Below are 18292 nucleotides of genomic sequence, written 5' to 3' on the forward strand. Positions count from 1 at the left end.
GCAGCGAATATTTGTTGAGTGATGATACGATAACCTATGTCTGGATTAGGAACAATTGTACGAAAATGACTAGTGTGGTGCATCTTTGTCTTGTGATAGCCCAGTTATGGATACAGAAGAAGTCGTGAAATTCCTTACTAATGAAGACAAAATTAAAATCTGTCAGAGAGTGGACTAGCATCCGCATCTCAAGAACTTGCATCTTTGAGTTTCGACTCGATCACCTGCCTTGGTCAAAATGCCGGTCACATGCCGTTCACTGTCTAAGAGTGTGACCCACTGCTCCGAAATAAAAGGCTTCTACTAACATTTGTTTTAGAAAGAGTGTGATTGTTGTTTGGTGTTTCTCACACCTTTCAGAGCACTTGATATTTTATAAGCGTCAGCAGAAAAGTTTTTTGTATATTATCTCTCGTGTTTTCACACCTCTCATCTTTAGAAATTGTAGATGTGCTTTTCACTGTACCCACGAATACACAACATTAAATGCACTCATACCGAGCTTGATAGCTACAGTCGCTTAAATGCGGCCAGTATCCAGTGATGGTTATGAGTTTCATGTTTTTGGTCCGTATTGAACAATATATAAGTAATAATAATAATAATAATAATAACTTAAATGTTTCCACCTTTTCAATACAATATATTCACAAAATTACAAAATTATACGGTACTAGTTTCGACCCATCTAGGGGTCATCATCAGCCGTATTGGAGCAAAGATCATTTGTGGCGAAATCCTAAGACAATATTATTTTAAAGAATAACAAGTGAAATGAGATGTTATGGTAATAGTTAATAATACAAGGAATATACATAATCAGAGGTTTTTAACAAAGAATAAAAATTATAAATGGGGTGTTGTAAAAATTATAATCATGGAAATCAGTAAGTTCTTGTATTGAAATGAAATATGGCTTAGGAAGAGGGCTTAAGGTGGGGCTGAAGGGTGCGGGAGAAAGTGTAATTGTCTTGGAAAAGTACTTTTGATTAAATTTAGGATTGAGTTTAGGTTGGCTGCATTATTGTTTCTGAGGAAAGTGATAAATAGATCGAAGAGTATGTTGGGTTTCTCAGAGATTTCATTGAGATTGTGACTGGCATTAAAGTATTGGTCTAGGTGTATGTAGTAATTTTCCATTATGTTCAGTAAAGGGCCCTTGTTTGCTAATACGAGGATGTCCATGTCTTGTTCAATATTGGTGAAATTATGGTTATAATCTTGCATGTGTTGGCCGATGGCTGAAAACTTGTTGTATTTTATTGCATTAGTGTGCTCGTGGTATCTGATAATGAAGTTTCTCCCGGTTTGCCCGATGTAGGTTTTTTTACAGGTGGTACATTTGATCCTATAAACTCCTGATTTTAAAAAACTGCTGGTCTTGTTGATGTGTGAAGTATTGTATAAAACATTCATGTTCTTATTGTTGGTTTTGAAGGCTACATCGGGCAAACTGGGAGAAACTTCATTATCAGATACCACGAGCACACTAATGCAATAAAATACAACAAGTTTTCAGCCATCGGCCAACACATGCAAGATTATAACCATAATTTCACCAATATTGAACAAGACATGGACATCCTCGTATTAGCAAACAAGGGCCCTTTACTGAACATAATGGAAAATTACTACATACACCTAGACCAATACTTTAATGCCAGTCACAATCTCAATGAAATCTCTGAGAAACCCAACATACTCTTCGATCTATTTATCACTTTCCTCAGAAACAATAATGCAGCCAACCTAAACTCAATCCTAAATTTAATCAAAAGTACTTTTCCAAGACAATTACACTTTCTCCCGCTCCCTTCAGCCCCACCTTAAGCCCTCTTCCTAAGCCATATTTCATTTCAATACAAGAACTTACTGATTTCCATGATTATAATTTTTACAACACCCCATTTATAATTTTTATTCTTTGTTAAAAACCTCTGATTATGTATATTCCTTGTATTATTAACTATTACCATAACATCTCATTTCACTTGTTATTCTTTAAAATAATATTGTCTTAGGATTTCGCCACAAATGATCTTTGCTCCAATACGGCTGATGATGACCCCTAGATGGGTCGAAACTAGTACCGTATAATTTTGTAATTTTGTGAATATATTGTATTGAAAAGGTGGAAACATTTAAGTTATTATTATTATTATTACTTATATATTGTTCAATACGGACCAAAAACATGAAACTCATAACCATCAATGATGTAGCTTACCAGGCAAAACAAAAAGCCTTTCAATATCTAGGCCTAAAATTAAAGATAGCCAAATTACGCAAAGACATCGATTTCCTAAAGCAATGTATATCACTTACCTTGACACCTAATTTTCTAAGAAGCAATAAAAAGAAACATCGGACTTCACCTCAAACCATCAAAACTCAAAACAAAACAAACAAAATATGGTTAAGAGACGAAATTAAATTCTTGTACAGGAAGAAATATTTTTTGAATCAGAAATTATACGACACTCACCTCGCAGCGACTAAACTACTTTCAAACGCACAATGGACACTATTCTATCAAGAAGTAGAGAACAAATTATTCTACGAACTAGCCAAAAAACAGTCAAATTTGGAGAATAAACTCAACAGGCTAAAAAACTGCCAACTACATAACCAACAAACTAGAAACTCCAATAGTAACACGTTCGTTCGTATGCAGTTTCATCCAGCTGTTGTAAATCTATCTAACACGCCCTTAAGTGAAAGTGAACACTTAACTTTATCCAAAGGACCGAAACACAACTGGCCAAACTTGAACAGCCTCAACATAGCCGCTACTATGATCACAGAATCAGAGCTAGCCATCAGCAAAATGCCGGAAGACACGCAAAATGAGGTTAGAACCGATGTTAAAAGGAAACTGACTGATATCCTCCACAATTTAACCAACCCCGCAAATAACCTCAATAATAAAGAAAAAATTGCTGAACAAAAGCGCATATACGCCCTCAAGAAGAAAATTAAAGACAACAAACTCATCATAACCAAAGCTGACAAAGGCAATGCAACAGTTATCATGGATAAAAAAGTATATATTGAAAAAACAAAAAACTTTTTCACAGACAGCTCATTTTCCATAATCAAAAAAGACCCCACCCAAAAAATTCAAAAACTACTTAAACAAACTCTTAAAAACACTTCATTTTTATTTACCGAACAGGAAAAATCCAAACTCATACATATGAACCCAGGACTCCCCACTGCTAAAGCTCTTCCCAAAATTCACAAAACCGGAATTCCCATTCGGCCAATTATCAACTATAGACCGAGCCCCTTATACAGAATATCACAATTCATCCAATGTTTCTTAAGAAAAAATTATCAATTCTTATCCAAAAAGTCTATTAAAAACACATCTGAGCTAGTAGAAAAACTAAACAAGTTCAATTTGCAACCGGATCACTCCATCCACTCTTTCGATATTGTAAACATGTACCCAAGCATACAAGTATCAAAATTAATTCCGATAATTATAAACAATTTAAACAAAAACAGCCACTTAAGCAAACTAGAGATACAAGACTTTATCACAATATTAAAACTTATCATCGACAATAACTTCTTCACTTTTGACAATGTCATATATCAACAAAATGGTTTGGCAATGGGGTCACCGGCCTCAGGTATCTTAGCAGAAATATACCTGGACTTCCTCGAATACACCAAAATTGACAACGAATTCGAAAACATTCTCTTTTGGGCCAGATATGTCGACGATGTCTTTGTAATCATGAATGAGAAATCAATTAACGCACCCACCACCCTCTTAAGACTCAACAATATTGATCCTCATATCAAATTCACACTAGAATCCGAATCAAATCAAAAAATCAACTTTCTAGATTTAACCATCACTAGAAACTCAGATTCTTTCAGTTATAAAATTTTCAGAAAACCCACTCAAACAGCCTCCACCATTCGCCAAGATTCAGTGCACCCCCAGTCCCACAAACGAGCCACATACAACAGCCTAGTTCACCGAGCCTTCAGCATACCTATGTCCAATAAAGATCTAAAAAACGAACTCAACACAATCCGCGGAATCGCAAAATTCAACGGCTTCAGCAATCATTTTATAGAAAGGATAATCAATAAACACAAACATCGCCCAAAAACTACCCTCAAAAAAGAAATAACCAAACTTCTAACATTTTCCACCTTCACGTTCAACAATGATATCTACAAGTTAACCAACATCTTTAAGAAACAAGGCGTTAAAATAGCCTTCAAAACCAACAATAAGAACATGAATGTTTTATACAATACTTCACACATCAACAAGACCAGCAGTTTTTTAAAATCAGGAGTTTATAGGATCAAATGTACCACCTGTAAAAAAACCTACATCGGGCAAACCGGGAGAAACTTCATTATCAGATACCACGAGCACACTAATGCAATAAAATACAACAAGTTTTCAGCCATCGGCCAACACATGCAAGATTATAACCATAATTTCACCAATATTGAACAAGACATGGACATCCTCGTATTAGCAAACAAGGGCCCTTTACTGAACATAATGGAAAATTACTACATACACCTAGACCAATACTTTAATGCCAGTCACAATCTCAATGAAATCTCAGAGAAACCCAACATACTCTTCGATCTATTTATCACTTTCCTCAGAAACAATAATGCAGCCAACCTAAACTCAATCCTAAATTTAATCAAAAGTACTTTTCCAAGACAATTACCCTTTCTCCCGCACCCTTCAGCCCCACCTTAAGCCCTCTTCCTAAGCCATATTTCATTTCAATACAAGAACTTACTGATTTCCATGATTATAATTTTTACAACACCCCATTTATAATTTTTATTCTTTGTTAAAAACCTCTGATTATGTATATTCCTTGTATTATTAACTATTACCATAACATCTCATTTCACTTGTTATTCTTTAAAATAATATTGTCTTAGGATTTCGCCACAAATGATCTTTGCTCCAATACGGCTGATGATGACCCCTAGATGGGTCGAAACTAGTACCGTATAATTTTGTAATTTTGTGAATATATTGTATTGAAAAGGTGGAAACATTTAAGTTATTATTATTATTATTATTATTACTTACAGTATCCAGTATTCGGGAGATAGTAGGTTCGAACCCCACTGTCGGCAGCCCTGAAAATGGTTTTCCGTGGTTTCCCATTTTCACACCAGGCAAATGCTGGGGTGTACCTTAATTAAGGCCACGGCCGCTTCCTTCCCACTCCTAGCCCTTCCCTGTCCCATCGTCGCCATAAGACCTATCTGTGTCGGTGTAACGTAAAGGAACTAGCAAAAAAAAAAAAATATGTACTAATATCCCAAAAAATCGTATCTAGTGTTTGCATATGCCTGTTGGATAGTTTTTATTTGTATATTAGGTGGTACTTTTTATGCTTAACACATTCTTTTTCCTTGTCCCCTGCTGAAATGTCTTAATGAGTCATTCAGTTAACTTGTAGATGATACTGAGAAGAGTTTGTCTGCGGTTTGCTCACTTCATGTTAGGGAAACAGAAATACCTGAAATATAAGATGCAGTAGGGAGAGCACTACAGACCTGTCCCACCCATCTTGTCCTTGCAGGCAGTTGAGCGAAGAGGACACGAAGAAGACGTTCTCGGACGACGTGGACTTGCTGCGATTACGTAGCCTCATACTTCGGTGTCTGGGAGCGGCGGTGGAGGCGTCCGTACAGGATCCGTCCGACAAGTCGCCCCAACAGAACAACGGCCTGGTGAACGGAGAAGACAAGGACGGCGGCCGAGCGGGTACGCTCGGCAGAGTGTGCGAGGAGCTGAGCCGGGAGTACCAGGCGTTGCTCGTCAGACATCAGGGAGATGTGCCTAAGGTAAAGCACTAGTCTGTAATGCACAAGGTGTGGTGATCAAGTCAGCTCGTAGCTTAGTGGTCCACAATGTAACGTGCACAGATTCAAGTCACCATCAAACCTATTTTGCCCCTTAAATTGTCTTCTGAATTTGACCTTTTCACCGCTGTGATCACGTATACTCGAGCTGGACTTTGCGCCGCCAGTACTGCGGTTGAATATACTTGATCTGCCTTATAACTCTGTGTCATATGCTTCTGCCATCTATTAGTCACACTTTAAACTAAGTAGTTTATATTTCCGCAAGTAGTTTTGTAGGAAAATGTTTTTCTTTTGTCACAGTTGTAAACATCGTGTTTGAATGATGGCTGCCACGTACGAACGTAAGATGCGTCCAGAGGAAATCTTAGACTTTTAGAGGAGATTGAGTCCAACAGTGATGGTAGTGATATTAGTGAAGTGTTAGGGAGTGATAGAGGTGATGATTTGCTGCCAAAGAGAGGACGACGAGTTTCCGCCAAAGGCACATGCATTCAAGTACCAAACCTAGCTGTGTCAAATAATAATTTGACCCCTGAATGCCCTGAAATTGATTATTTCGGGATATTTGTGACTGAAGAGACGTCGGCGTACGAAGCAAACTCTACTTATATCACTATTGTGTGTTTCATTTAATCTTTCCCGCTGTTAATCGTGTCTCATCATCATCTTCATTTCCCGTTTCCAGCTTCCCAGGTCGGGTTGTGAATCAAGGACCTCAATCGTTGACTGTCTCTCCACCACTCTTCTCCTTTTATAAGTACATCATCTGGTTTTCCTCCCCTCTTCTCTATGCACTCCCACACTGAATCTGTCCACCTCTTTCGGGGTCTTCTCGTGGTCTCTTTCCTGTTAACTTCTCTGAAAAAGCCTTTCTTGGCACTCACTCTTCTCATCATATGCCCATACCACTTTAGCTTTGTTGTTTCTATCCTGTCTTGAAGTTTCAAGATTCCTGTCCTTTTCCTTATCCCTTTATCTCTAATTCTATCCTTTCTGGACTTGCCCTCGATACCTCTTAGGAATTTCATGCCTGCTGCCTGTATTCTACTCTCCTCTCGTTTTGTTGTAGTCAGCGATCCAGCTGCATAGGTTAGTGTGGTTTCATAATAGGTTCTTACATTTCTTCGCGACATCTTGGTTCCACAAAATACCCCTTACACTCTGGTAGAAAGCTGTTTGCTTGTTGTATTCTTTTCCCATTTTCCTCAGTTATCTTTCCATCTTCTGTGATCACACTTCACAAGTACTTGAAACTTTTAACCACTTCAGAATTTTACCATTCAGTTTTACTGTATGTTTCCTCTTCCTTCCTTCCTTCCTTCCTTCCTTCCTTCCTTCCTTCCTTCCTTCCTTCCTTCCCTCCCCTTGTCATCACTACTGTTTTACTTTTCTCTGTGCTTACTTTCGTCCCAAATTTTTCTATCTCTTGATTCCATACATCTACTTGTTTTTGCACTTCCGTTTCATCCTCACCTCATATCACTATATCATCTGCAAACAACATGGCTTCTGTTGCCTGTCTTCCCAATCTCTGTTTAATGTTCTTATGAATTTCATCTATGACTGTGATGAATAGTATGGGGGATAGTGCAGACCAGTTTCAACTTTAAACCATTTTGTTTTTCCTGTACTAGTCTTCACATTACTAACACATAGTTTTTATCATTTGCACTTCCACTCTGTTAACTTGTTTTTTCCTTAATGTGTCCCATACCAACTGTCTGGGCACACTGTCATAAGTTTTCTCAATGTCAGTAAATGTCATCACTATGTCTTTTCCAAACTCCCATCGTATATCTTAATGTAAAGATCAGGTTAGACGTTGATCTGTCTTTCCTAAAACCATACTGTTCTTCTCCCATTTCTCCTTCTAGCTTCTTCCTCAGCCTTCCTTCCAATACTCTCTCAAATATCTTGGCTACATGGACAATAAGGGTGATCCCTCTGTAGTTATTACATTCCATTTTATCACCTTTTTTAAATATCAGGATAATTAAACCCTTTCTCCACTCTTCTGGGATCTCTTTCTTCCTCCAAATTATTCTAAATTATCTATACAGCCACTGTAGCCCTATTGGTCCTGTTGCTTTTATCATTTCCGTAGTTACCTCGTCCACTCCTGCTGCTTTACCGCTGTTCATCATTTTTGTGGCTTCCTCTATTTCTAACATCGATATCTCCTTTTCTTGTTCTTCTTCTTTCCCCATTGTTTTTTCTTGCTCCTTCTCATCTACCAGTTCACTGTATTTAATATTTAGCAATTCTTAGAAGTATGGTGTGTATGTAGCATAGGCATAGCCCACAATGCAAATTAAAATTTGTAAGCATCTGGATGAAATTTTCATCATCTCGTGTGGAATCGAACCCTGGATCCCAAACTTGAATTGTCTCCAACACGGGAGAAACAAACTGGTGTGTTAATATATCGTCTCAAAATATTATTCTATAATTAATGCTTGTATTTGATGTTCAAATTGACGAGGTTGTTGGCTAAAATAATCCAGCACTGGGGTTGCAACAGCCTGTCTGAGAATTCAGGAGTGAAAAGGTTAAGAAAACGTGTTATGCTATTTCTGACACAATATGTCTTGTAGTAACACACTAAATACTCGTCATTAACTTGTTAAATTGAAATAAGATATATAGCGGTTCAACCTTTTCAGTACAAGTAGAATGAGAAATTATTGAAAGGGTTGAACCACTATATATCTTATTTCAATTTAATTGTAAACTCAGTTCAATACGGAACATTGTGAAATTCTTATCTTTAAATTAACTCTTTAACCACTCACGACTCTGAGAGCCACGTCAGCTTCATCGAAGTTGAACCAGTAATTCAGGTGTTTTGCCAAGAAATAATATGTCATGTTAAATACCATTCGAAAGATTGCGTTTGATTATCTTGACCAGTTATCATCCTTTTCGACATTGAGTGTGAATGCCCGTCACACCTGTCTGCATATAACTCAAGAGCAGTAGTAATAATCCTATCGTGTAGAAAGCAGTGATATTTCTAATAATGTTATTTGCTTTACGTCCCACTAACTACTTTTACGGTCTTCGGAGTCGCCGAGATGCCGGAATTTAGTCCCGCAGGAGTTCTTTTATGTGCCAGTAAATCTACCAACACGAGGCTGTCGTATTTGAGCACCTTCAAATACCACCGGACTGCACCAGAATCGAACCTGCCAAGCTGGGGTTAGAAGGCCAGCGCCTTAACCGTCTGAGCCACTCAGCCCAGCAGTGATATTTCTGAAGTGAAGAATTGTTTAGTGGTGATGGCGACAATGGCAGATCTGGGAAAAGCGACAACGAATTAGAAAATTCTGAAAGCAGAGAATGCGATGATGTATGGCCAGATTTGGAAAAAAAAGAAACTCCAATCTGGAAATAGCGCCTAGGACTAGCATACCTCCACTATTACTGTGGCAACTCCATAGCCCACAACATGAATGAATGCGAAGAATGTCTTGTGGCTTCGCACGTGACTGCTTGAGAATTCTCTACACCATGGAAATGTACTGAAATACCAAAATAATCCAAAGGTAAGATTTAATTCTTTCATTTTATAAATCAAAGTTTCCATGAGAACCTCTGAATAGCCGTGACACACGAATACATACGTTGCCGAAGAGACGCGAGTGTACTCATCTTAACGAATCTTGTACATTAATTTTCTGTAGCAACTTGGCAGTCAAGGTTGATACAATCTCAGTGTTGAAGGTTCGTGCTACATTTTCGTTTTACTGTTCTTCTGTTTTACGCTTTGTTCATTTAGTTTCGTGACCTCATGTTTACGTCGTTCAAAGAGCCACGTTGTGGGTAAGATGGCGCAGCCGGTTGAAATATGTAATGAATTGTACGTGGATAAGTGTTGGGAATGCTGATGGTATGTTGAAGAACGCGAGTTTAGCTCTGAAAGCTTTTCTGAAGAAGGTGTCGGTAGTGATGATGAAGATGTACTGCCTGCAAAAGAATGTGAACTTGTGGTGGTCGAAAGGAGTGATATCTCAGTTTCATTCGATGAGTAGGTGGGGGCATAGAACACTGCAGCAACATTGGAAGACTCCCCAGGAGTTCCAGGCATAATGGAAAACTTAAAAATTGATCAGCCCGGCTTCATCTGATGAAGGCAGTAGATAACACTGCCAAATTGACTGATGTAGTCATACGCAGGTTTAAGACGAAGACAGGCTGGAGTGGCTAAGACTGTTAAGCGGATGCAGGAGACAAACATCAAGGAGGTTTCGGGACGAAGACCAGTTGGACGCCCTACAAAAAAGTGGGAGAAGAGACATGGGATGCCCTAGAGAGAGGCACATCGTCCTACCCGGTAAAACAGAGGAACTTATATCACCAGTGAACGGCTTTATTACATAAAATTTCCCCTAAGAGCTTGAAATAGACTGAAGTAAGTAGCAGCAAATACAGTAGAGACAATACGCGACACTGAGCGAGATATCGAGGGACAGCTATTGGAACTCTAGCGAGTAGACCTGAAAACTACTGATTCTGTCATAAGAGCACGTGTATTTTTGTGTGAAGTTTTTGGTGTTATTTATGCGTTTTCAGTGAGTTGACATAATTATTAGATAGTAGCGTGTGTCATTCCTTGAAATCTCCTCTCAACATGAGGGGAAAGGTATGTGCTGTGTTTGGCTGCAGTAACTATGAAATAGAGAAGAATGCGCGGTCGTTCTTCAGGTTCCCTCGTGACAAGAAAATGTAAGTAATATTGTGTTTGCACATATATTCTTCCAGTGACAGAGATCTTTATAGTACTTCATAATCTTCTGACCTGCTCGACCCATATTTTAACTAGCTTAAAATGTAATACGCATATTTTATTGTATAGTGCAGCAGTTAACCTTCAACCTTGGTGTGATCTGTGGGTTTTGAAATGTCACAGAAGTGATTTGGATAAGGTGTACAAGAAAGAAGGGATGTTACGCTTATATAAGAATTTTAAGATCTGTTCAGATCATTTCCAGGCCAGCGACTTTAAAAATCCTCGACTATACAGCCAATGGTACGTTACATTGTTACTCTAATTGTACGTAAATATTCCTCAAAGCATCACTATCGACAACATATTCATACTTTTCTTTCTTTTATCCCTCTTCTCAGATTAAAGCTGGGATTTTATAGATTTTCCTTCTGTTAGTAGGCTTCATGTTGGGAGGAAAATTGTCCAGCTATTAAATGTTAATTCATTGCATCATGTGTGTAAGGAATGTGCCGATATTTTTATTGACAAGGGTCTTAATGTGATGATACAGTGTTTTTAAAAGAGAAAAAAGACAAATCCAACCGTAAGAGTTCAGGCAGGAATGCTAAAGCTAAAAAAGTAATGCATAAATGAAAGATCAAGCCAATTCACAGCAGTCTATTTCACATCTTGTTTATATGTCTAATTTCAGTCTTTGAATAATAACCTTTTAAATAATTCTTCATTCATTTATCCAGAATTGTTTTAGCAACTTCGAAGTTGATATCTCAATAACACTTTCTTTCTAGACATAATTTATTTATCCGTTTCCGTACATACATTTCCATTGATATTTGAATTTAGCACAGTTTTTTCAGGTCAAGTCGCTAGGAGCGCCACCGTCGAATTGTCTCCCATTTTAGCAAGGCTAAATCCGTAAGTGTCGTGTATTGTCTCTACTGTATTTGGTAGCAGTGAGCTGCTTCATGTATATCGATGGAAGAGGTAAAGAAGAAGGACTCGCAGTTGATTGATCCTCTCATAAGAATCCTACTTTAAGACATTGAGCTGAAATTGATATGAACAGACACCCTCTTGTGACTTTGGTGACTTAGTCGGGCCACAAATTGTACAGTAAATGTACAAGGCTCATTTATTTCTGTGCGTGCGCTTAACCATTTAGCGCAGGGTTGTGTAGTGTAAGGAGCTCCTGCTTAGCAGTGTTTTAAATACCAATTCTAGCTGTCTAAATATGGATGGATATTAATAAATGCATAGGGCAATGCATAGGGCCGATTGCAGAAACGATGACTAGTTTTAAGCTTTAGACAACATCTAAATCGACCACGACCTTCCATGGCATAAACAAGGTTCAGCTGGTGTTTAACTAGACATCGTTTAAAGTTTCAATATTGGTTTGAAAATGGGGATAGAAGTATCTTTCATGTAACTCTTTGCTTATCGCAACCAATGAAATTCGTTGGTATGTGCACCGAACGCCAGTCCTACTCGTACTGAAATATGGCTAAGCATGAGCATGACTTGCTCACAGCTAAGAATATTGCTTTCGATGGAAATTAAATCTATATAATATAAAATAAGAGTTTTGTCTGTACATTGCTCAGAATTTGAAAAGAATGGTATTTATGTATTGGTCATGTCCGTAGTAACAAGGAAATGCGCCTTTTATTTTTCCGTAATTTCTGTCTGTATATATGTATGTATGTACACGCATCACGAGAAAATGGCTGAAGAGAATTTAATAAAAATCAGTATGTGAAGTCGGGGGATGAGCCACTGCAATCTAGGCTATAAATCATTTTACTCATGCTGAGTGAAATGGTAGTTTAAGGGAAGGCCTAAAATTGAATTCTCAAATATTTATATTATTAGTGGTCCTATCGATAAATACTACATAACTAAAGTTATATAGAATTAAATTTCCGATCATTTATGTCATACACTGTTACCGTACCGGCTTTGATAACACAGATATTCATGAATTTGTATTTTTGTTTCCAAGGCCATATCAACGCCGAGCCACGAGTAAATGGGTTAACAGAGTTTAATGAAAGTCGGTATATAGAATCGGGGAATAAGAAACTACAGTCTAGGTTATAAATAATTTTATTCGTCCTGTATAAAATTGTACTTCAGGGGAAGGCACCTAAAATTTAATTTTAAAATACCTATGTTATTGGTCCTGTCGAAAAATACTACATAACAAAAGTTATAGAGAATACAATTTCCGACCATTTATGTTTTATTCAGTCTTACCGTACCGACTATGATAAGAGTGGTATTTGAGAGTCGGAAGAAAACTAAATGTGAAGGCCTACAGTATCGAAAGCGCGTAACATTGATCCACAATAACATTACATTGACCATTGTTTGTTGTGATGTTCTTTGTCTCTTACGCTGCCGCTCAGCTCCGAGTATAACAGACTGACTGAATGTTGGCGGGGAATAGCTGGGGATTTAGGAACCTTTCTTGTTTAGTATGTCATTCCTCTGGTTCATACATTTTCTGATACCGTACTGCTGGTATGTAACTCACTAGTTCATCATAGGATTCCAGCTATTCGATCCCTACTCTGACACGCTGTTTTGAATGAGCAGTGTGTACTCTTAAGGCAGAGGCTCACTTAGTAGTAATAGTATGACCTGGTCTAGAATTACAATTTAAACATATCCCAAATTATGGCACCACAATTCACCAAATAACTCAAAATTCAACCCTGAAAAGAGCCGTTTCCTAAAAAGAGCTTCTTCCTCTTCACTTTTATTAAATTCGATATTCGTTTTATTCAAAATTAGCAGTGATTCGTTACGCCATCAGTGTAGTGAATTGAGATTTTCCGACTCATCGGGTACTCCTAGGAAACAGATTAGAAAAGGGCATAGTTTATTCCCTGGGACTCTCCACTATCTGACATCCCCCCCCTGAAAAAAGACTAAGAGTGTTCACGGATCACGGCTGTCTGCGGCCTGGTCACTCCAGCTCTGGAACTTTGGACTGTTAGATTGGCAGCGTAGTACTGTTGGTTAAAAGTGAGAAAATGTGTGGTTTTTCATTTGATCGATTATTTCATATAAAATCATTGCTTTTACTCGTGCCATTCCTACTAATGTCATTATCATGACATATAAATATTTCAGTTGGGAAAACCACTAAGACAGCCTGTTTGAGGATGTAAAGAGGCAGGTGGAGAGTGAGTGTCTCCCATTATAATGCAATTCCCCAACTATTACAATGAAAATTCCCTAATGCAGTCTTCATATGAGAAAAGACGTTTGGTGATTTCTCCGTCGCATTTCCAGGGCAACGTTAAGAGCTATGCAATTTAATACAGTCTTGCTCACAACGTGTACTCCACCTAACCTACAATTCTGTATTCAGTGTAGAATTCCGTAGCAAAGCACGGATACATGAGCTGGTCTCATAATATTATCGACATGCAACCTTACGGAGAAGTGTAGCTTTGATTATAGCGTTGTTACGGTGAGTGTAGTCTACTCGTAAATAGCTTCGACGAAGGGAAGATGAAACAATAGTAATGTGTAATCAAATGTGTTATACGACCCATATAAATGTAGCTTGCATTCTGGTGATCGTAGGTTTGAAACACCACATCGGCAGCCCCTGAAGATTGTTTTCCGTAGTTTCCCTATTTTTAACCAGGCAAATACTAAGGCTGTTATTATGGCCATGGCTCTTCTTCCCCCATCCTGCTCTTTAAGTACTACTTTTATCTCGTTATCCAATTCTCTGATGGGCTCTGCTCTATATAACACGTCTTACACACTTAACCTATTCAACGCCAAACCCATATATATATGTTTTGGTGGAGTATGTACTTCACCGATCTCATAAATGAACAGGATATACCTTAGTGTCATGCTTTGAAATTCCATGTAAATGCTCAAAGAAGTTCTGTGTGGTAGATATACCACTCCATTTTGCATGTTTTGAAATCGACCTGATGTTATTTCAGCTTCGTTGGAGTGGAACATCTTGGCGTCTTAGAGTATACATTCATCTCTTGTTGACGAACAAAGTGAATGTTTCCTGATAAATAATGATTCTGAAGAGCTATATTTTGATAATGAAGATGGAGGTGATACTGAACTACAAGACAGTGTGAAACATAGTAGTAATGATGAATCTCATGCGGAATTGTCACCCCCTCCTTAGATAAATACTTTTTTCCCCCAAATGTTAATGATTTTGATAATACGAGTTCTTGGATCAACAATTTTATATTTCAGTAACAGTATCACCGAGCAGAGTGCCAAGCTGTGCACTCGGCAGGCGAGTGGGTTCGAACTTCACCGGCAGCTGTCCTGAGAATGTATATTTCTTTGTGGTTTCCCTTTTGAACTCCCAAGCAAATGCTGGGACAGCCACAGCTGATTCCTTCCACTTTCTTACCCAGTTTCATTCACCATCGTTCATTTCATATTCATTATCTTCTCAACTGAGGTTTGCATCTGGCCGTAGAAATCATCACCATCATCTTCATTTCCCTTTATCCAGCTGTAGCCTCCACTTTCTTCGGTCTTTCCACCACTCCTCCTCCACCACTGTGTCCCCGTCTAGGTTTCTTTCTATAATGCTGCGTTGGATTGTCGTCTGCGGCCTCTCCTTCCTTGGATTTGCATTTCCATCACCTTTTTTGGCATTCTTTCGTCGCTCATTCGCTTCATGTGCCCAAACCATCTTAGTCGGCTCTTCTCTATTCTATCATTCATTTTTTCCACTCCAATTTCTTCCCAGATTTTCTCATTCCTTATTTTGTCTCTTCTACTCTTCTGTACCATACTGCTCAAGAACGTCATTTCGGCTGCCTGTTTTCAACTCTCATCCTTCTTTGTCATTGTCCAAGTTTCTGCTCCGTAAGTTGTTATGGGTACGTAATACATCTTGAACATAGCTTCCTTTGCTTCCATTGGCACATCTTTGTCCCATAACATATTTCTTACACTATGATATAAACAACTTCCAGCTTGAATCCTCTTACTAATCTCAACATCCAGTCTAGCATTCTCCATTAATTCTCTCCCCAGGTATTTGAACGTTTCCACTACTTCCAGGGCCTTGCCTGCACGTCTAATCTGACCTTTCCCTTCTTTCTCCCCTCTAGTCATAACAAGAGTTTTACTCTTTTCTACACTTATTTTCAATCCGCATTCTTCTATCTTCCCATTCACTACATTCAACTGTTCTTGAAACTTCCTGTCGTCTTCTCCCCAAATCACAATATCATCTGCAAATAACATCATGTTCATTTCTCTTCCTCCATATGCTGCTTTTGCCATTCTCCTGATGTCATCCATTACTATTGTAAACAGGATTGGTGATAGAACACTTCCCTGTCTCAGCCCATTAGTTATTTTGAACCAACTTGTGTTTGCACGCAACTACAACATTCCTTATACAATGCCATGATCATTTTTATTAATCCCTGTCCAATTCCTTTTTGCACCAGACTGTCCCAAACTTTCGTCCTAGGGACACTGTCATATGCCTTTTCAGTGTCAATGAATGTCATCTCCATATCATTAACGTACTCTCATTGCTTTTCCATTAGTTGTCTGATAATGAAAATGGGCTCTATTGTTGACCTTCCACTTCTGAAACCAAACTGATTTTCCTGTATCTGCTTCTCAACCCTCAACCTTATTCTACTTTCCAGTATCCTTTCCATTATCTTAGCAACATGGGATATTAGAGTAATTCCCCTGTAGTTCTTCAAAACTTTCTTATCACCTTTCTTGAAAATTGGGATGATTATTCCTTTTTGCCAATCCTCAGGGACCTCCTTATTCTCCCAAACATTCCTGAGAACCCGATATGTCCACTGCAGGCCTCCAGCTCCAGCTGCCTTTATCATCTCCACTAAAATTTCATCTATTCCAGCAGTTTTTCCATTCTTCATCTTTCTTACTGCCATTTCAATTTCATTCATTGTAATTTCTTTATCTATTTCTTCGTTAACTAATTGCCTTTCCTGATCGTCCATTGAATGACTGTCATCAGTTCTTATGTTCAGCAACTTCTGAAAATACTCCCTCCATCTATTTCTTATTTCTTCTGGCTTTGTTAATATTATGCCACCTCCATCCTTCACAAATCTGGTGTTTACTTGATCTCTCTTTTTGTTTCTTAAGATACCATACAGTAATTTCTTGCTGCCCTGCATATCATCTCTCAATTTCTGTGTGAATAACGCCCAGCTTTTCCTCTTTTCTTCCTCCACTACTTTGTTGGCCAAATTCTTTGCCTCCACATATTTTCTTCTTCTTTCTTCAGTCTTAGATGTTTTCCATGCCATTTTCTTTTCCTTCACTTCACTCTTTACCCTATCATTCCACCAGTCTTTCACATTTCCTGATGTTCTACCACATACCTTTTCTGCACATCCAACCAGTGCTTCCTTAAATCTTTTCCATTCCTCTTCAACATTCCCCACCTCTGTCCTGGGTACCAAGGGTATTATTTCCCTTTGAAATTCTTCTTGTATACTTTAATTCTTTTCTCTCTTCGTAATGGGTTGTTTTTTTTTTTTTCAGTCTTTCCCACTTTCAATTTTCCTATCACAACTCTATGATCTCCACCAAAGGCTTCTTCAGGCATGGCTGTAACATCTAAAAGGTTCTTCCGGTGTTCTTTCTCTATGATTATATAATCAATCATGGTCTTTGTTCGTCTGTCTCCCCAGCCATACCTTGTAATCTTCTGACTGTTCTTCTTCCTAAACCAGGTGTTTCCAACAATCATTTGCTTCCTCATGCAAAAATCCACCAACAACTCGCCTTCTGGATTTACATTTCCATATCCAAAGGGCCCTACGACATCTTCCTTTCCTTGTCTTTCCATTCCAACGTGTGCAGTTAGATCTCCCATCAATAGTACTTCCTTATCTTCTATCTGTCTCTCCACTTCCTCTATGAAGTCCTCTAGATGTTCATCTATGCAACCCGTTTATGGGGCATACAACTGAAATAGATCTTTCACGCCATTTTCAAACTGGAGTCTCATCACCGTCATCCTATCGCTGATGCATTTTGTATATTCCACATATTCTTGGATTTTTTTCTAAGTATTGCCGTAGAAATATGCTGTAAAATATAATCTCACTTCATCCCCGACACTGCATTGGGCTAAGAACACGATATGCATTTCATTAATAGTATCTGTAAAAGTGCTTCTTCCTTAAAAAACCCGGCGCAGAGGGCTCATCAAAACTCGGCAGTGAAAAGGTTAAAGAAGTGGTCTGCCTTTCTGCCCTGTTTGGATATTTCGCTTCTCTTTCTCCCATTTTCCTCAGGTATTTATAACCTGTTTCGTACACATGTTATTTCCATATCTGGTCTAAATCACGCTCCCAGGTGTTGTTGTACTTCTTCCTCACAGTCCCTCAGATGGCGGCCACACTACCGAGTACTGTTTCCGTCAGTACAGGTGGAAAGAGCACTTATTTCTTTTTACGATGTTCTGCGTTGACAACATTGGTGGCATAGTGATAGGTCGTGTTTATCTGTTTTCTTCTTGGTGCTTGGCCGGTATTCAAAGTGGATGGACGGTGGACTGTAAGAACACTGAAGCTTGAGTTAAACTTAACTTGTCAAGCATGACAACCTGTATCACTAATAACGTGAACATTGGATTTCATGGCTCTGAAGAAAAGGGATAGATTGTTAGTC

General features: G+C 38.4%; 1 protein-coding gene across 1 annotated transcript in view; it reads left to right on the forward strand.

The window, feature by feature from the left end:
- Positions 1–18292, forward strand: part of psidin (phagocyte signaling impaired) — a 117070-nt gene that overhangs the window by 72715 nt on the left and 26063 nt on the right. The window contains exon 14 of the mRNA XM_067159309.2: positions 5592–5856. Coding sequence (XP_067015410.2) covers positions 5592–5856 — 265 coding nt within the window. The remainder of the gene's footprint in view (positions 1–5591; positions 5857–18292) is intronic.

Source organism: Anabrus simplex, chromosome X (genome assembly GCF_040414725.1).
Source record: "Anabrus simplex isolate iqAnaSimp1 chromosome X, ASM4041472v1, whole genome shotgun sequence".
NCBI classification, from domain to species: Eukaryota; Metazoa; Arthropoda; class Insecta; order Orthoptera; family Tettigoniidae; genus Anabrus; species Anabrus simplex.